General features: G+C 36.8%; 1 protein-coding gene and 1 non-coding gene across 3 annotated transcripts in view; both read right to left on the bottom strand.

Moving 5' to 3' along the window:
* Positions 1-21,530, bottom strand: part of LOC126295274 (zinc finger protein 596-like) — a 128,143-nt gene that overhangs the window by 101,736 nt on the left and 4,877 nt on the right. For both annotated transcript variants that reach the window (XM_049987702.1, XM_049987703.1), the window contains exons 2-4: positions 17,457-17,546; positions 9,948-10,010; positions 3,362-3,454 (exon numbers count right to left, since the gene is read on the bottom strand). In XM_049987702.1, coding sequence (XP_049843659.1) covers positions 3,362-3,454; positions 9,948-10,010; positions 17,457-17,546 — 246 coding nt within the window. The remainder of the gene's footprint in view (positions 1-3,361; positions 3,455-9,947; positions 10,011-17,456; positions 17,547-21,530) is intronic.
* On the bottom strand, positions 1,669-1,741 carry Trnaa-ugc (transfer RNA alanine (anticodon UGC)). The gene has a single exon. It is a non-coding gene; the product is annotated as a tRNA-Ala (tRNA).

The following is a 21,530-nucleotide window of genomic DNA, read 5'->3' as shown; positions in this document are numbered from 1 at the left end:
CTGTTAAGTGACAAGGGGTGAAGTAACATCATTATAAATTTGAGATATCAGATGTAATTTCTAAATTTGTACAATGTAGACAGTGTGGTGAATTACGTATGAACATTTGTGAGAGTGCCAGAGTGCCAGTGGGAAAAAAGACCTAGCAATTGCTTTGGATTTAATTTGCACAAAATGCTCAGTTGTGATTTCATTTCTGAGTTCTTCAAAACCAGATTCAAGTGGCCCTTATGCAATCAATACTAGATTAGTTTATGCCTTAAGACCCATTGGCAAGGAGATGGCTGCAGGGAGAACATGTTGTTCAGTGATGAACTTACATCAACCACCAAATAAATTTGAAAAAATGACTGCAATATTAGAGAAAGCTGTATGTGAGGTCAGTGAGTAAAGCATGAAACTGGTTGCTAGGGAAGCAGTGGAAGAAAATTATCGATGTTTAGATATTGCAGTTGCATTTGATGGAAGTTGGCAGAAAAGAGGACATACTTCTCTGAATGGAGTAGTGATTGCCACGAGTGTAGACACCAGTAAATTGTTAGATGGGGAGATAATGTCTAAATATTGCAAATAATATACAGTAGTCAGTGAACATAAAGAACACAGCTGTGTGGCTAATTTTAGAGGGACAAGTGGCAGTATGGAAGTCATGTAGAACAACAAATAGTTCATCACTACGTAGATACAAGAGGCGTACGGTACACCAAATATTTGGGCAATGGTGATAGTAAGGCATACAAAAATGGAAAACTGTTGACCGGACAGAGTTGGTTGACTAAAACTGAAATAGAAACCTTGCAGGTATACTAGGGGCAGGCAATTTGGAGAAATAAAGACAATCTGGAAGCAATGAAGTGAGATGTTTGGGCCATATTCTTCCATAAGTTCTCTACTGATAATAAGCTATAAAATGGATTGTGTCCATCAGGAGAAAATTCATGGTACAAATACAACAGGGCTCAGGCAACTGGAGAATCTTATTCTCACCAGCATTCTCTTCCTGCTGCTATTGTTACAGCAATTAAACCTATTTTCAGAGACTTGGCTCGTCCTGACCTTCTAAGGAAATGTCTGCATGGGCAAACACAGAACCCAAATGAATGTTTCAACAGCATAATTTGGAACCGCCTTCCTAAAACTGTATTTGTAGAGATACCTACAATGAAACTAGGAAGTTCATGATGCTGTTATTACATTCAATTGTGGTAATATTGGAAAGTGTTGGGTACTGAAAACGCTGAGAATTAATCATGGTGAAAATATGATAACTGAGCTGCAACATTGCGATAAAATGAGGATAGCCAATGCAGACAGGTCTGCGTCTAATATGGCAAAGACAGAAAGACAAACATCCAGGAAGGTGAAAAAAGAAGCTGGAAGACCTGCTGGAGGCAGAGCAGGACAGTTTTAATTAACTGTAAGTAACAGATATCGAAAAAAATTTCTTTAAAGTCAATTTCCTGCAAACTGAAATTTTCAGTACATATGCCCCATTATAGGTTAGGTTAGTGTTGTTTAACGTCCCATCGACAATGAGGTCATTAGAGATGGAGCGCAAGCTCAGGTTAGGGAAGGATGGGGAAGGAAATCGGCCGTGCCCTTTCAAAGGAACCCTCTCGGCATTTGCCTGAAACGATTTAGGGAAATCACGGAAAACCTAAATCAGGATGGCTGGAGACGGGATTGAACCGTCGTCCTCCCGAATGCAAGTCCAGTGTGCTAACCACTGCACCACCTCGCTCGGTATGCCCCATTATATCGGAAAATATCATAGATAAATGAATGAAATTTTCAGAGACTCTGCATAACTTAAAAAGCCACCTCTTCTTCTACATTCATTAATATTCCCCCATTTTTTGTTAGTAAATTTAAAAAAGTATTTCTTAAAAACTATAAAATGGATAAAGTACATTTTAGTACAGTTGACTATTAGCATCATGCAACATACAGTGAAAGTATTAAGGTCATGCATCAAATAGTTTTTTTCAGAAATGGGTCAAATACTTGCCTAAATTAACATGGGTTAGATAGGCAGGGTGTGGTCCCCTTAAAGAATATAACACCAGATCTAATTTCGTGCTTAGTTTTATGTATGTAATTGATTTTCTAATTTATTTTGACTATTACTATTATAGGGCGAAATCAGTAATTGTTTCATAACTCAAATTCTATTGTTGGCATATAAACAAATATAAATCCTGTAATAATTGTAAATATTTAGAAGACAAAATGCTAGTATTCTTAAAGCATCTATTTGGCTTTGGTCGGAAACATGTTAGCAATGCCAGCCCTAAATTAATTCCAAAGTAATTAACAGTTTTGTCAAAAGCATTGTTTGCATAACTATATTTGTTAATTTCATGATTTACACAAATAATTTGGTCTAACTATTTTAGTAGAAGAAACTGTTAAAAAGAACCAATTTTTCAATGCATTCAGTTAATCGAATGAGTTAAGTTTTAATTGTAATTTTTCAAAATTTAGCTTTAAACAATGTGTCGTTTCAGAATCTATTATTGCGATGATATACAAGGTCCTGATTTTTGGTCATGAGACAGACAATCCACGGCCGAGTTTCAGACGAGTAACCTGTGTTGGTTAGAACAACAATGCTTCAAATTAACTGTGAAATAAGTGTTAAACAATTAGGCCATGTGTAAAGACAATGACAGCGATTGTTTCCATAGGTACCCATTTATTCTTGGAGAACTGAACTTTGTGGTTAGGTTTTACTACTTGTAGATGTTCAACAAGAAATTATTGTAGCAGTATGTTACGTTTCACCACCAACTGCTGATGAGGCTTATAGAAAGTTTAAATGACAGTCCACTGGCCATACATATATAACTGTGTATTATTGGGGGCAGGGGGCCTGAGAACAGTGAAATCAAAGTACTGCAAAACACAACTGTGCAAGTCTCGGCTACATAATTTATAATAGTCAGTATCAGAATCCACAACCCATTTTTTAACCAGTGTAGTGACGCATTACATCAACACCAAGGACAATCAACAAATGAAGAAATAAAAGCAGAAGGAACTGCCACAACATAATACAGCTAACACTGTAATAAGTATGAATTTAAGACATTCATTTCATACATTCCAAACAAAGCAGATTATTGTAAGAATGGTCATGGAAAACAATGACAGACTTGTTAAGAGTGTTACTCAAATAGCATCTATAACAGCTTACACAAAGCACAGAAAGATAACCACAGTCACTGAACTTGTGCAGAAATAATATCCTATCATAGTTTAAAATGCCACACCATCTGTGATAATTTAAGTATAAGCGCCCATTACTTTTCACGACTGTCTTATCATACCTGAAGCACAGAATACTGACATGAAAACTTACATTACGCTCAGATGGACTCGCATTCAGTTCCATTCCTCCATCCTCCTTCCCATCGAAACAAGTCTCTACGATTTTCAATGGATCTTGAAGTAACTGAAAAAAGAAAAATATTACTCATTTAAAGCTTGCACACACGCACACACGCACACACACACACACACACACACACACACACACACACACACACACACACACACACTTCTGTAACTACTACATCACTACATGACTACATGACATGGTGGGGATGACAAGAGGGTGAATGTTTATGATTTCAAACATACTTCACATAAAGAATAACAGGGCTCAAAATAGGATCTTAAAAATAGAATGAATTTTCAAATTTACTGAGAGCTTAAAATTGTGAGCCAGACAAGTACTTAAAATATTTCACTTTCATGGGCTCGCACTCTACTTAAACTACTTGATGCCTTACAAATGCACCATTTTTATAAATTTTTTAGTTTGTTAAGCTCTTTTGTAATTTTTTATTCAGATTGCTCTCCAGACTGTTCTGAGTATGCTTTTGATCATTTTGCTATGCTCTGGACTTTGCTTCTGGCTATCTGTTCACTTCATGAATTCCATCTTCTTAAATAACCAGAACCTCTTATTGCTCCACCGATCTCTGTGTCACTGTCACTCCAAGTGACCACAAATTGTGTTCAACTTATGCGTAGTAGGGCGGAAAAGTGGCAATGAGAACAATTTCACTGTGCATCTATCCAGTGAAGTATAGATCTTGAGTTTCTACAGTTGTGGCAGTGGTAGTTGTGGCTACAACAGCAATGTCAAGAAAAGCACTGGGAATTTCACAAGCAGCAATTTGTCAGTAAGAACAGCTAGAGGAATTCCAATAGCAACAGCAGAAATTCCTGTTACAAGAGCTGCAAAACTGTGTGTGTACAGTTGCAACTTCATAACCTCCCACTCCATCATTTGTCTACTTCAATGAGGGAAACAAGAGTTAGGAGTTTTATGTCTGTCTTTCATTCACTGTAAGTTACGTCTAAAGTCCAAGAATACCAGAGTGGATGCTTACTGTCTTCTAGTAATAAACTGCAAAAAGTGTTGCAAAAAACCATCCAATTTCAGTCTCCAGTAATAGAGCCTTTCAGATGTTTGTGGTTTGCTGGCTGTTACTTTCATCATCCTACCCAATTAGTTGTAGCCAGAATCAAATTTCACCAATGTGTTAAGCAACATACAAAAAAATACACGGAATGCGCTGCTTACTTGCAAGGCTTAGCATATAAGTGTCATTATTCTCGTAAACAGAGTGGCACATCATATGCAGACTTGTAATCCAGGATGCTGTTATAAATCTTTCTCCTGGTAGAGAAGTTAATGCAAGGGCTTTAGGGTCATCTAAGCCAACCTTGGGCAATGTGCTACAAATTGCCAAAGCTCTTGCTGTAACTGGATTGGTGCAAGCTCCTTTGGGCATTGACTGTTAGTAGTATTAGCCACTGTTGTGGTCAATAATCAACTGACTCCTTCCATTCAACGTAATCATCTGACTTAATGAGCACCTGTTTATCTGGAGACTCAGATACAGTAGTTACTGCAGTAGTTGGTGGACCACCGCCCTTATCGTAAGTCTATGTGCAAAAGCAGAAGTCCTTTGTTCACCTATGACATGTCCCAGATCAAATAAACATGCATGCAACAGTCGCTCCCCATCACTATTAGTGGGTCCCAGGAAATTCATGCAAGCAAATCTTGTGCAGGTCGCAGCCCACAGCATCAATGGTGTCACTGCCCTGTTCATGGCATCACCTGTTTTGCCTGCTGCAAACTGGGGTATCTAGCAAGTGTCTGCCTAAGCTAGCACATGGCAACAGCCATCAGTGAATTGCTCGTTATTTCACTTGGGGCCACTAGTGTCAGCATATGGGATGCAGAAGCACATGTTGCAGCTAGCAATTAATGGAGTAAATGCAGGTTTCCAGTTGGATACAAACACTGCCATTTCTATAACATGGATACGTACTTATTCATCAGCTCCCCACAGCTGTACTCTCCTCTGGCAAAAAGGCCAGTTGATACCATTATGAGGTCAGATCGCAGTCCAACACAGGCTATATGGTCTGCCTAAAATACACAAAGATGGCGACCATGGACACTTTATTAGAGCTATTGTCTCTCCAATGTACGAGACTTGTCTACAAAGTATCTGACCTTTGGCCAGAAAAAATATTACGAATACCTGATGGGGTTGGGACCCTAATCCTCTTCAAAGTAGGCCCCTTGTGCTTGCACACACTTAGCCCACCGATACTTCCACTGCTGGAATCACACTCTGGAAGTTGTCTTTTGGAATGGTGTTAAGCTTCATCATCGTGTTCCGCATTACCTCTTCTCTACTTTCAAAACAGGATCCTTTCAGTGGAATCTTCAATTTTGGAAACAACCAGAAGTGGCATGGAGCCATGTCTTGAGAGTACGGAGGCTGGTGAATGGCTGTGATTCCATGCTTGGCCAAGAAATTTTGGATCAAGTGGGATGAATGTGTGGGGGCATTATCGTGATGCTGTTGCCAGTTTTTCGGTGTCCACATGTCTGGTCTTTTGTGTGGAACTACATCATGGAGTCGCTGGAGACCATCTTGATAGTACTCCTTCGGCACTGTTTGTCCTTCCAGTGTGTATTTGTGATACATAATTTCACGGACAGCAAAGAAGACAGCATCATCTTGATTTTGCTTCACACCTGCCGCACTTTCTTCAGCCTTGGAGACTCGGGATGCTTCCATTCTGACAACTGACTTTTTGTTTTTGGGTTGGACCCGTATACCTATGACTCATCTCCAGTTATCATGGTGTTCAGAAACCCAGGATCAGTGTTGGTGGTGTCCAGAAGGTCCTGTGCAATGTCAAAACGAAGATATTTTTGTTCTGGTGACAACAACTAGGGCACGAATTTCGCAGCCACTCGGTGCATGTTCAAATCATCATGCAAAATTGCATGTGCTGAATCTTTACTAACTCCAACCTGTTGGACAATCTCCCACATGGTCAAACAATGGCCTGCCATCACCAAATATTGTACCCTCTCAACAACTGCTGCACTCCAAGTAGTTTGGGGCCTGCCAGAATGATGGTCACTCTCCACTGATGTGTGGCCATTTTTGAATTGGTTGAACCACTCCTTAATTTGTGTTACACCACCGCATCTTTTCCAAACACCTGCTGCATTTTACAAATTGTTTCACTTTGAGAATCACTAAGCTTTTGACAAAATTTGATGCAGTATCTTTGCTCAACACGTTCAGTCATCTTGAGAGAAATAGTAATCTAACAAACACATTGTGTAGCACCTCACTTAGCAACCAACAGGCAGCGACCGGTGTTCTGGAAGGAGGGGACAAAAGTCACGCATGTGCATAAAGGTCTCTTCCTTTACTGTGTACAGAGATGCCATGCTATCGTCTATTTTGTGTGGGAAAATCAAAGGTCAGATACTTTTTAGACAAACCTCATATAAACTGACAAAAAATTCATTAAATTGTTGAGACCTGTAGTTGGCAACTGTAAACATCACACTAAGAACTCATACATGTTTGCTGAACCATATAGTGGATGAACATAGTTATAAGTCAAGTCACAATCAGCCTCGACACGGTCTCCCTTCCTACAATGTACAAACGTAAGATACAGTAAAACTACTGGCCACTCATTTCTCTTCTAAATTTTAAAGTTATTTTGGTATACCTTGATGACCACTTATATTTTCTACAGTGGAAATTATTATGAAATGGCTGATGGAGCCACCATAAGTTCGCCAGTGTCACCAACCATAGTTATCTTTTTCATGGCGTGTTCTGAAGAATGAGCATTGATCACTGCTCTCTTCTGTCCATCCTGCTTCTTCAGGTAATATGTTGACAATACTTTTCAATCTGGACAAATGGCAGTGAGGCACTGCAGCACTTCATCACCCACATGATTTTACAATGCATGTGGATGATGATATTTGGTTTGTAGTGGACTCAGCTGTGTGGTTATCTGCACTCGTAGAAATTCCCAATCTTCTCCATTTCCAGTCCTGTCACTTTCTCAAAAGAAGAAGAAATGATGTAGCCAACACAAACAAGTCCCAGGACAGAGAAAAATCACTGACCCAGCTGGGAAGCGAACCCAGGACTCTGTGAGTGGATGTGGAGGAGGATAGGAAGTTGCCCTTTATAGATGTGTTGTTCGAATGTAAATCAGAGGGATGACTGTCATTCTGTGCACAGCAAAGTGATGTACATCGATTTTTATCCAAACACGCATAGCTTTCACTATACATCTCAGAAGAGAGCTATTCTGAACACCTGAATACACAGAGCCAGGACTATTTTGAACAAGAACCACCTTACTTCCAAGATTACACATTAATGATAGTGTAGAGAAGGAAAAGGTATTCTGTCCCTACTATTAGTCAATACTGTTGGGGAAACCAAGACATGACACCATTCAACTAAGCCAAACCACCACATGGTTCAGCTTTCATTCTGTTGTGCAACAACTAGTATAATACATAGTGTCATAAAGAGGCATGGAATAAACCAGTACCCCAGTCACAAAGTAAAATTAAAGAAATTTTGTGAGCCATTAAAGATAATTTTGCCTGAGAGTCATAGGAATTTATAATATTCCTTGTGAGTGTTTTAAAAGTTATTTGGGCCAGTCTATGTGTACTGTTGCTGATTGCTGTGTTGAGTGTGAGCCTTACTTTAAACTCAGAATCTAAAAAAATCAGTGGTGGTTGTGTGCAGCCTATTAAATGAACACAAGATTTTGTTTGAACGAATGAGAATTCTTGATCATGCATGAAACTATTGGCACTATTTGATCAAGGAAGCAGTTGAAATTAGACTATTTGAAAACTACTTCAATAGACACAGGATATGCTCTTAGCAATCAATGGGAGTGTTGATGAGGAGCACAGAGATAGGCCTCTGGTAGTTTACCACTTGGTGCGAGTGACGACACTGCATGCACTGCTGGACAGAGAACAAACACACTCCATGGACACAGAGGGTGTCACCTCTGTACATGTCACTTCCACAATATCATGACACAGATTTTTCAAACAAGTTCATGAAATAATCACACTGAGTTACTGTAACAAATCTGCTCATATTAGTGACTTTGACATTGAAATGTGGAATGGATGAATGCACTCTATGAAGTTTTACATTGAGACATTAAGATGAAAATAGCTAATCATGACTCTGCCATGGTGAAGTTACTGTAACAATTACCAGGAGCTAAATCCCTAGTGCTATATAAAGCAAACAAAATTAGTTGCAATGACATTAGGAGGAAGCAGGTAATAATTAGATTTATCTATGTGATAGATGATTGGGAAATAAACAAACTTGGGTGGATTATTTTATTCATACCACACACACTGCCATGGGGATTTACTGAGCCTCTTGTAAATTTCACAGGATAGTAGTTTTCTTTCTTTCTAAATTGTCAAATTACTTCGATAAGCAAAACTATTTTCCAGTTCAGAAAAATTAGAGCAAGAAAATTATAACTACAGTTATGATATTATAAACATACTGAAACATCCAGGTAATAATATTATTTTCTGGGTGGTGGAAAATTTAATTATGAATAACTTTTTAGTTCACGACTTTTCACAAATAATAAAATGTTTACTGAAAGAGTGAAATGAGGGCCTTAAAATAATTTATGTCACTCTGGAAATAAACAATTGTTATCTCACAATATGTTTCCGACCATATGGCTTCTGAATAAAGTAAATTACAGATTTCTCTTAAAGGAACATATACAGTGAATCATTAACTACACCATTGGCATTAGCAGAACTCAAATAAACTGATGAATAAATAATTTTACTGGAACATCGCCTAAATAAGAATGTTGGTCTTTACGTAAATGTTCTGCATCTACTATCAGCATAATATAAAAAAGAAATTAAGAAAGTTATCTGAGGAGTAGAGTTTAGCAAATGGAATAATTCCAACTTGCTAAGTTTCGAGTTCCTCTTCTGTAGAGTAGAAGCATGTCTTCTGCTGCCCCCACCTCAAAGAAGCTCTCAAATCCAAAATGGCTCACGTAAATCAGTGTTTATGAAGTTACTGTTGTGTCTTGCATCTGTTCTATGTCATTTCCAAAAAGTATAATGAGTTCTCACTCTTGTTCTATCCCCTAAGTGCGGCTATTGTAAGAATGACAATTTGATTCAGTGAAGGTGGAATCTGTGGATAGCCTACTCATGAAGGCAACTGGCCAAAAAAGTGTGGAATTGTGGCTCAAATCCAGGGCATGGCAGAGTTCTTACTTGTCTTCACAAATATGCAAATATACTATGTTCAAACTACTGTGCCTTCTTGAAGATAATACTTCAAACCATACACTGCAATGCTGAAAAAATCCTATATTTTGATTCTTTCAATACTTGGCTCTAGAGTGCATATTACGACACTATGAGTCATTATTGGAAGTACTACAGAAAAAACTTAGATGCTAATAAACAGCTGTATCACCTACTTCTACTGTATTCACCACAGCTGTGAAGTAATACAGCAGTGCTTATTTCTACTCAGTCATCTAAATTTTAAAATTACCTCTTCATTCACATAATCTTGCAATTCTTCCTTTATTTTCACACTGGAGGGGTATACCTCGACCTGTGGTAAAAGTAACACAAAGTATAGTGGATATATTTAATCTTCACATGCTGTTTCCAAGTTTCACAAGTTTCCAGGTAAATTAAAGCACTTGTCAAGAATAAATGACACCACATAATTTAACAATTATCATTTTATTGCCAGTTCTCAGTTTTCTTTTGTGAGAGAATAATTGTGGGTCACACAAAGTCAATAAGATTTATTTCAATTACACTGAAAATAAAATTATGTGACTGATAACATTATTTATGTAAATAAAATAGAAAGAAACTTCCACATGGGAAAAATATATTAAAAACAAAGATTCCAAGACTTACCAAGCAGGAAAGCGCCGGTAGACAGGCACAATAAAATAACACACAAACACACACACAAAATTTCGAGCTTTCGCAACTGGCGGTTGCTTCGTCAGGAAAGAGAGAAGGAGAAGGAAAGATGAAAGGATGTGGGTTTTAAGGGAGAGGGTAAGGAGTCATTCCAATCCCGGGAGCGGAAAGACTTACCTTAGGGGGAAAAAAAGGATAGGTATTTACTCGCGTGCGCACGCACGCACATACACACACACACGCACATACACACACGCACACACATCCATCCATACATATACAGACACAAGCAGACATATTTAAAGGCCTTTAAATATGTCCGCTTGTGTCTGTATATGTATGAATGGATTTGTGTGTGTATGTGCGAGTATATACCTATCCTTTTTTCCCCCTAAGGTAAGTCTTTCCGCTCCCGGGATTGGAATGACTCCTTACCCTCTCCCTTAAAACCCACATCCTTTCATCTTTCGTTCTCCTTCCCTCTTTCCTGACGAAGCAACCGCCGGTTGCGAAAGCTCAAAGTTTTGTGTGTGTGTTTGTGTGTTATTTCATTGTGCCTGTCTACCAGCGCTTTCCCACTTGGTAAGTCTTGGAATCTTTGTTTGTGATAACATTATTTTATAGATATGTGCCAATACAGAACCATTCTGCATATAATTTCTCATGTAGTGATGGAACACCCATGTAACTTTTACACAATTTTGAGCTACTGATAAACCATGTACTTTTGTACAACAGAAGTAGTGCAAAAGATAAATGTGGTATGTAATCTTCATTTCAGTGGTTATTTCAAAGAAGAGTAGTATGAGAAGATTAATATAGAAAAGATAGGTGTTATATATCACTAACTATTCCAGGTGTTCTCATTGTCAAACCAATGGTAGATACCATTCAAAAATGAATGCCCTGAATATGGGCAACATAATCCTCAAATCAAGTAAATGATAATATGTGATATATTCAAAATGCAAAGACTGAAATCTGCACTATGCTCATCTCTGTCCTGTTGTTCTTAGTCTAGGCTTACACTGAATGTGGAGTCTAGCTTGACTCGATCCATACGAATTCTGCAATATTGTCATTGCATATAAGTACTCTACCGAAGCTATTTTTACATTGTAGTTTTCTCAGGCAAGTTCTTACATTTGCATTGTCACTGCTTCCAGAGAAACTTTCAAGATTAGTGAGGCATAGGAAGTAACAGGTATTATACAGTGTGACAAAGTTTCAATCGCATTTCAAGTTACATTATTTACACCAAATATTGCTTAATTCTACTGTAAAAGCCTTGCAACTTTACAAACATTTATTGTGATGAAAAGATGCCTACGTAAGACGTAGTTACAAGAGTCAGTATTTCAGTCTGTAACCTCTTAGTTTTGCCACAACTCTGTTACTGTCACAAATATACACACGACAGTTTATCAGATTGCATGTACACAGTATTGTATGTCTACTAAATGCCATTTGTCCGAAATCAAAATTTCCTGCTTTGTTCTTACTGAGGCCTACTTTACAATTCAGAACCAAGTACTAATACAGAAATTATTATGATATGAAACTTCCTTTTCAAACCAGTAACTGCAATAAATGTCTCTTCAAACACCTTTCAAAGGAACTATGAGATAAATATACAACATGACTCTGCACTGACAGACTGATGACAAGACAACATGGTAGAGATATAAGCCTTACGATATGACCCATGGATGATGTCAGCAACAGAAAAACAGAAACTGAAACTAGTGGGAATATATGGGAAAAATGGTTTTAATGACACTTATCTTGTTATTACTGCCATCAGACAAAATAAATAAATAAAATCTTGAGAATACCAGACTATAGCAGAAAAGTTGGGTTTTCATTTAATGATATATTTGTAACAATGGAAAAAAGACTTATGACACAATTATTATGCTTTCTCAACTCACAATCAACCTATGACCTTCCAATTGAACCACTGGCTATGCTACAACCCCGTCTCCACATCATTAATAGGTGTAGAATGCAACTCAATCCAAAACATCTTTACCTTACAATGAATTGCAAGTGTAGCAAAAACATAGCCTAATATGCCACTTACAACTAAATCACAAACTAAAACAACTGCAACCTACAACTGGAACACACAAAAACAATATCCAAGATGCCACCTATGTATGATACACTTAAAAAAATGAACTGATAGCTTGCGTTGTTCACTAGAACCATAATATATAATATATATTAAGAATGGACTAAATCTACAATACTTTACTATTGATGTCACAGACCTGTGTATAGACACCATCTTTGAGGCTGCTGTTGTACATATACCTAAACATAATATTATTGTTGCATCTGTAAATCGCACACCATCTTCTAGTGAATATGAATTTATGGTACATTTAAAAAAACTGTTAGTCTTACTAACTAAGCCTAAATATAAATACCAAAGAATCTTAATTTTTGGTGATATTAATATGGATATCAGGGTACAGAGTCATATCATATTTGAATTTTTGGATAGTCTAAGAGCTTTTGATTGCTATTGTCTAAATGATAAGCCTACAAGATATAATGCATGCTTAGACAATATAATAAGTAATATCCATGAAAATAATGTTGAAACTGGAGTAGTCAAGCTAGGCCTAGCTGACCATGATGGCCTATGGATTACAGTTCCAGTCAGCATTCTAGGTGAACAACACAAAACTGTTAGACCTATGAATGAATGCAACATAAGAGAGTTTAGAACTAGATTAAGGTCAGTTAACTGGAATGACATCTTATACAAAGATATGTGTGTGAATAACACAAGCAAATTATTTATAGAGGAAATTGCAAGAATGTTTGATGAGTGTTGTCCCAGATTAGTAAAAAGACAGAATAATAACCAAACTCATAAACCACAGACTAAATAATTGGTTTACACCATACCCCAACAGCATCAGGATTATGCTTCTTATGTTTAAGGGCAGATCTCATAACAGCAACGAGTACAAAGAGATGTACATTAGAATAAGAAAAATTTATAGATCTGAAATAAGTTCAGCAAAACATAGGGCGAATGATAACTATATTCTTAAATCCAGAAACAGCTGTAAAGCCGCCTGGGAAGTAATTAAAAGTGAAATAAATAGACCAAAAACTCAACTAGCTATACCCATAGCCCCAGATATCTTAAACTCACACATTGTTAACTTCAGTTTACAATGAGATTTGTTTCCCCTCAACATCATTCTTGATGCTAAAACTCTTTTTAGATTCAAATAAGTATGTAGTCCATAAATTCTGCTGGGCAACAGTAACTGAAAATGATGTTAGCAAAGCAATAGGCAAACTAAGTAGTTCCTGAGCAGAGGACTTCTATGGTCTGTCAAACTTTGTCATAAACAAGATATCAAGTGATTTTCTGCCCCCTCTAACCACTCTCATTAACCATATATTACATCAAGGGATTTTCCTCGACTGTTTGAAAATAGCAGTAACTATTCCCATATTTAAGAGAGGAGATAAATCAAATCCAAGTAACTATCGCCCTATCTCATTAATCCCAATAATATCTAAAATAATCCAAGACTGTGTTCACCAAATAAATCACTATTTTGATAGGAATAATTTGTTAAGTAAGTCACAGTATGGATTCAGGTCTAAACTATCCACATTTAAAGCAGTTGAAAATATTGTTAGTGATATATATGATGGCTTTGAAAATAAATTAATCTCCTGTGCTACTCTCATAGACCTGAGTAAAGCATTTGACACTGTATCTCATCGTACTTTGATCATGAAATTTAGACACTATGGCATGGAAGAGGACACCCTGAAATTATCAGAATACTACTTAAGCAACAGAGTACAATTTGTTAGTGTAAATTGGCAGCTGTCAAATCCACCAACAATAAAGAGAGGTGTGCCACAGGGCTCCATACTTGGGTCCTTCCTGTTTGTAGTGTATGTTAACGATATGCCACAGTATTTACCATGTAAAACAGTCCTCTATGCAGACGATACAACTTTTATCAATTCAGGACAGACTCTTGAATCTGTACGAGAAAAAAAATATATAATATTTGAAAAATCGGTTCATTGGTTTAGTGCACACTCCCAATTCATAAATGAAACAAAAACTGATGAAATATTCTTTAATTTGAAGGTATCAAACAAAGAAAATAAGTCCGTTAAACTGCTAGGAATGATGATTGACCAGAAACTTAGCTGGGATAAACATATCACATACGTCTGTTCTAAACTTTCACGTGCTATGTTCCTACTTTATAAGCTTAGGAGTAATGTCAGCCAAAACTTACTGCTGCATTCATATTTTGCTTATATCCACCCCCATCTTTCAAATGGTATTCTGCTCTGGAGAAATTCTTCCAATTCAATATCATTTTCAGATGGCAAAAAAAGCTCTTCGATGTATAGTGGGTTTATCTCTTAGGGATACATGCAGGGAACATTTCAAAAATCTTAACATCATGACAGTTCCTTGTTTGTACATCTATTATTGCTTACTACACATAAAAGAAAACATAGCTCAATATCCCCTTAGGTCATCTGTCCACACCCACAATACAAGATGAAACCACACAATTAATCTGCCATACTCTAGATTGTCTAAGATACATAATAGTTAATAAAACAGAAAGAAACTTCCACATGGGAAAAATATATTAAAAATAAAGATTCCAAGACTTACCAAGCGGGAAAGCGCCGGCAGACAGGCACATGAACACAACACACAAACACACACACAAAATTACGAGCTTTCGCAACTGGCAGTTGCTTCGTCAGGAAGGAAGGAAGGAGAGGGAAAAATGAAAGGGTGTGGGTTTTAAGGGAGAGGGTAAGGAGTCATTCCAATCCCGGGAGCGGAAAGACTTCCCTTAGGGGAAAAAAAGGACAGGTGTACACTCGCACACACACACACACACACACATATCCATCCGCACATACACAGACACAAGCAGACATGTCTGCTTGTGTCTGTGTATGTGCGGATGGATATGTGTGTGTGTGTGTGTGCGAGTGTACACCTGTCCTTTTTTTCCCCTAAGGGAAGTCTTTCCGCTCCCGGGATTGGAATGACTCCTTACCCTCTCCCTTAAAACCCACACCCTTTCATTTTTCCCTCTCCTTCCTTCCTTCCTGACGAAGCAACTGCCAGTTGCGAAAGCTCGTAATTTTGTGTGTGTGTTTGTGTGTTGTGTTCATGTGCCTGTCTGCCGGCGCTTTCCCGCTTGGTAAGTCTTGGAATCTTTATTTTTAATATACATAATAGTTATAAATATGTAGGCCTCGAACTGTTTAATACGCTCCCTAAAGTTGTACAAACAGTATCTAATAGTAAATTTAAGACAACATTGGGTCAATGGCTCAAAGGTAAAGCATTTTACTCAGTTGATGAATTTAAAGATTGTAATATGGCAGATTTGCTGTTTTAACATAGAGAAAGGTACCTCTGCCTGTAGTAGGACCTAAATTTGTATCAATAGCTTAGGATAATGACATAGTGTTATCAACATGTATATGGTAATTACATAGTGTCATCAACATGAATACTCCCTGCTTAATATAAATCTGTATAATGTTTTCCTTTTTATTGTAAAATTAATAATATATAAAATTCCAAATGTGTGCTATTGTACTACACTAAATTTCATATGATTTATATATACATTGTTATGAGAATATAACCATCTTTATACTGTAATTGAACTTACTGACAAAGCCCATTGTATAAGAAAATACTGAACGGCCAATAAAGATTTTTATTCTTATTCTTAATTACTTTTACGGCCCTCTAAAAATCTTACATTAATATAGAAATCACAATTTGTATTCTCTACACTGTTGTTTTATTGGCTTAAGTCTTTACACTTCTTCGATGTAGCTCCCCACACTAGTCTATCCTGTGCACACCTCTTTATTTCTGCCTCAATACTGGAATCTACATTTCAACTTTCTTACTGTAGCCAAGCCTTGGTCTATCCCTACAATTTTTACCCTAAACTTCTTTTGCTCAAATTATGCCTTAAATTTCTTCTCTCCCCAATTCTATTATTCAGTACCTCCCCATCAGTTATACAAGCTCCCCATCAAATCCTCAGCACAACTTTTTGAAAGCATGTGCTCCCTTCTTTTCAGGTTAGTTTCCACATTTCAACTATACAATGTAATAATGCATTACTGCATCCACTTTTCCACTATATTTTTAAATTACATTGCTAATGGCATCATAAAGTTATCTTCATTCTTATTTTACACATTAAAGTTAACACTTAAACCAAGTGTATTAGATCAGAATAAATCTATTTTTTTGCAAACATACTGCCAATGAATGTGCATTAATATTACCTTTAAATTCATAAAATTGGTCTGTAGTGCAGCCAATGTCTAGGTTAGGTTGGAAGGTGACTGTTTGACTCTGAGTTGCCGTAGTGGTAGTGAACAATGCAGTTAATCTTATATATACAATGTAATAATCAGCTTCCTGCTCCTATTTTATTTTTAAATTCAATTTCATCCCTAATATTTAGCATATCATCATATTCATACTTAAACTGCATATTGAAGTTTTCATTTAAAATAAGCATACAAAAGCATAACAAATTACAAGAATCTTCAACTTCTATCAGTATAAATGATGAAAAGAAAAATACATCATGGGTAAATGGCCATATATCAGTGTCCAATGAGCACAACATTCCAGTAAGTGCCCTTGCTATTATACATGTGCCAACAAACAATTCATCAGCTCACCTGATGATGGCATCAAGGTCATTTGCTGACATACTGTGCCCATTGGAACCGACTTCTTGCAGATCATGCATCAACTATTTCAACAGCATACCTTAATTTTATGCAAACATATCATCAATGCCATGAACAGCGCATTAAGAATTTCTACAAATTACATAACCTAAAGTTAAACTCCCCCTTCCACAATTTGAGAATTTTAAGAGACATTGTAACCTCAGGACAACATCGAGAAATGCTGCATATAACCTCAGAAATCGACAATTTTTTATTACAATGAATTAATCATGCTACCAGAAATGTGTCATGAATTCTCTTTATTTGCACAGCATATTGTACACAGAAATTAATGAAACAATGGTAAAAAATCACCTACCATGGATCCTGGTGTACTTGTTACGTCATTTTTTCTCTCTTCTTTTATCCAAATAGTTATTCGATGGTCCATTGCTGCAGTTATTAGTCCCTGAAACACAAGCAAGCAGATAAGAACAGTCACATTTTATTTCCACTGTTGCTGTGAGATACAAATCAAAGGCAGTACTTTCAATCCAGTACTATTTGCAGCAGATGAACCACTAACCAGACATAAGTGCAACATTAGCTGAAGAACAGAAGTCCATGATAAGAACTGAGATGCAACTGTCAGGTTATGAACAGCCATAACTTATTATCTCAAAATGACAGAAAATTAAAGTTTTGCAGAAGCTATCACATGGAAAGAAATGATTAAATTGATTGCTACTGTTTGTGTCATTGGAGTTAGGGATAGTAAACTGCTGTGAGCACTACTGGAGAGATATATTGGTTGTTCAACATTAATACCAAAAGTGTAGTATGAATTTGCTACATAAAACTATTTGCTACCATCAACCCTATTGTGTATGATAAACCAAAACTGTTATAATCATCTTCTTCTTGTGTTAAGGCCTCTATACATAACAACAGAGTGGAATTTATACTGCTTAATCATGTCTGCAACATTTGGAGTACTTAATCTCAAAACACAGGTGTCAGTCTGCAGTTTGTTCACTCTAATATTCATATCTACCCATACGCAGTGTTCAGCAGCCTATGAAGCACTCTTTGTTAGACAGTTAATATCCATTTTTGACAGAGTTCCTTTTATATTGCTTTCCTTACACATTCTATAGTTGTATAGCTACTCAGCCTAGAGATAATACTCCCATGTTGAATTTTATACCAGCTCACTAAAGAAAAACACATATACTGCAATGCACTACAACTTATTCTTTATTATCAATCACCTTTAATATTGGGTAAAGTCCTCTTACAAAACTAATTTGTTTAAATTGCTCCTCTTAAGTTTCTATCCATGATGAATGTTTTGTTACATTATGATGTATGACTCTTGTCAGTGAAAATAGTCCTTCCTAGACCAATTACTTTCTTTTTACATAAATCTGCAAAGCTGTTGCACTTACTTTATACAAAACTCCACTGGAATATACACATCCTGGCAAATTGTTGTTAACCCTGAATTTCCAAGTTTATGAAGCAGAAAAAATAATAGGAATAAAAAGGAAAAGACTAAATAGTTTCAACAAATGCAACTGAAAACCAAAGTACCAGTGACAGGAAAGTGTGCATGTTACAAAGTGTCTTGATAGTAGTAACAATATAAATACAGGTGACCATCATTAAAGAAAGCGACAGACGAGAACACAAGTATGGTACAAATGGAAACTTTGGATTTCAAAGAAAAATACTGATTCTTGCTGGCAGTCTTGGATGAAATATGGCAGAAATCTTGAACGAAGTAAAACCTAATATAACACGTTTAGTTAAGCAAGATGCTCCAATGAATGAAGTCTACAGGACCAAAAAAAAAAACGTAGCAGAGCCACAAACCAACCAAGACGTTGTTTTAATGTTTGCTGGAGCAAGTGATGTTTACCAAAACAACAGCCATAAAGCTATCAGGTATGGTAGAAGCGCCCTAAATATTTTAAGAAATGTAAACATACTGTTACCAAGCATACCATTCAGTAAAGATCAATTCCACATTTATGAGTAAACAAGGAAACAGAAATCAAGAACAGAAAAATGGGAAAAAAATCACCAAAGCCTTCCCAAACATATTATTTTAAAACTTGATGGCTTAGAAAGAATGCATTATATCATACAAGAGTTGCATATGAATAATGTGGGAAAATAATATGTTTGTACAGAAATTAAAAACACCATGGAAATTTACTGAGACAAAAGATGATGATCCAAGAAGGTAACAAAATCCAGGATGGTGTGTGTGTGTGTGTGTGTGTGTGTGTGTGTGTGTGTGTGTGTGTGTGTTTTTGCCAAAAAAGGCATTCATGGCCGAAAGCTATAATTGCGTAAATCTTTTTGTTGTGCCTATCGCGACTCAGCATCTCCGCTATATGGTGAGTGGCAACTTTCCTTCTCTAACATAAACAGCACATTGTCCAATTTTGCAAGCTGTGCTCTAAAGGACTAGTTCAAGACAAACTGTGGACTCCAACAGCTTTATGGATCATTGGAATAACACATTCAGTACAGCCCATCTCTGCAGCAACAAGCACAAGAATAAAGAAAAAACCAAGATCAGTGCAAACTATAGTGACAAACACCACTCCAAAGACAAAAAATGATCTTACCAAAATGAATTTCAAGAACAAACCAGGATTTTTTATACCTCATGACAAGCAAAGTTGAAGTATAGTACTTTCAACAAATGCAGAAACAATCAATACCTCTACAACCAACTCGATAAAAGAAATTGTAGGCGCAACTAAATCTAGACTTCCCCCAAATTCTTTCCAAGTTATGAATCTATATATTCAATCTCTAAGGAATGACTACCTTTAACTAGAATTTGTCTTAGATGAGTTTCAGACAGTGTTTGTGTCTTTCAGAGAATTGGTGTAGGGAATATCAGTCAAACAACATTCTGGTCTGAGACGCCAGAGATGGTGGTCATGTGTGCGTGAGGTATCCCTGTTTGTGTGAATGAATGTGTGTGTGTTTTTCTTTTTCTGATGAAGGCTGTGGCCAAAAGAAAATTTGTAAGTGCCCTAATTGTGCTTGTCTGCAACTTCGCGTGTCATCTTTATAGTAAGTAGCAATCAATATTCTTCTCAAACTGTTTATATTCCAACACGGAGTTTCCATTGTTTCATTATACATTCTTTTAGACTTGCTAGCTTTTACTGTAGGGAAAATGCCAAAAATGGTGGTATCTGCATTTATATGAAAAACGGGTAAAATTTACTGAGACAAAAGATGATGATCCAAGAAGGTAACAAAATCCAGGATGGTGTGTGTGTGTGTGTGTGTGTGTGTGTGTGTGTGTGTGTGTGTGTGTTTTTGCCAAAAAAGGCATTCATGGCCGAAAGCTATAATTGCGTAAATCTTTTTGTTGTGCCTATCGCGACTCAGCATCTCCGCTATATGGTGAGTGGCAACTTTCCTTCTCTAACATAAACAGCACATTGTCCAATTTTGCAAGCTGTGCTCTAAAGGACTAGTTCAAGACAAACTGTGGACTCCAACAGCTTTATGGATCATTGGAATAACACATTCAGTACAGCCCATCTCTGCAGCAACAAGCACAAGAATAAAGAAAAAACCAAGATCAGTGCAAACTATAGTGACAAACACCACTCCAAAGACAAAAAATGATCTTACCAAAATGAATTTCAAGAACAAACCAGGATTTTTTATACCTCATGACAAGCAAAGTTGAAGTATAGTACTTTCAACAAATGCAGAAACAATCAATACCTCTACAACCAACTCGATAAAAGAAATTGTAGGCGCAACTAAATCTAGACTTCCCCCAAATTCTTTCCAAGTTATGAATCTATATATTCAATCTCTAAGGAATGACTACCTTTAACTAGAATTTGTCTTAGATGAGTTTCAGACAGTGTTTGTGTCTTTCAGAGAATTGGTGTAGGGAATATCAGTCAAACAACATTCTGGTCTGAGACGCCAGAGATGGTGGTCATGTGTGCGTGAGGTATCCCTGTTTGTGTGAATGAATGTGTGTGTGTTTTTCTTTTTCTGATGAAGGCTGTGGCCAAAAGAAAATTTGTAAGTGCCCTAATTGTGCTTGTCTGCAACTTCGCGTGTCATCTTTATAGTAAGTAGCAATCAATATTCTTCTCAAACTGTTTATATTCCAACACGGAGTTTCCATTGTTTCATTATACATTCTTTTAGACTTGCTAGCTTTTACTGTAGGGAAAATGCCAAAAATGGTGGTATCTGCATTTATATGAAAAACGGGTAAAATTCAAAAGAAATGATATTTGAAAGTGAACTGTAGAAAAGCATTTTGAAACAGCTGCTATTGAGTTGTATGGTGAGAAAAGAGAAACTGGTAATGACCGTGTATAGGTCACCTTGTGGAGATTTAGAGAAATTTATTTCAAAACTAGAAATGATGCTTAAACATTGGGTACCTTGA

This window comes from Schistocerca gregaria, chromosome 11 (assembly GCF_023897955.1).
Source record: "Schistocerca gregaria isolate iqSchGreg1 chromosome 11, iqSchGreg1.2, whole genome shotgun sequence".
Taxonomy (NCBI): domain Eukaryota; kingdom Metazoa; phylum Arthropoda; class Insecta; order Orthoptera; family Acrididae; genus Schistocerca; species Schistocerca gregaria.
This window is presented reverse-complemented; position numbering and strand designations above follow the sequence as displayed.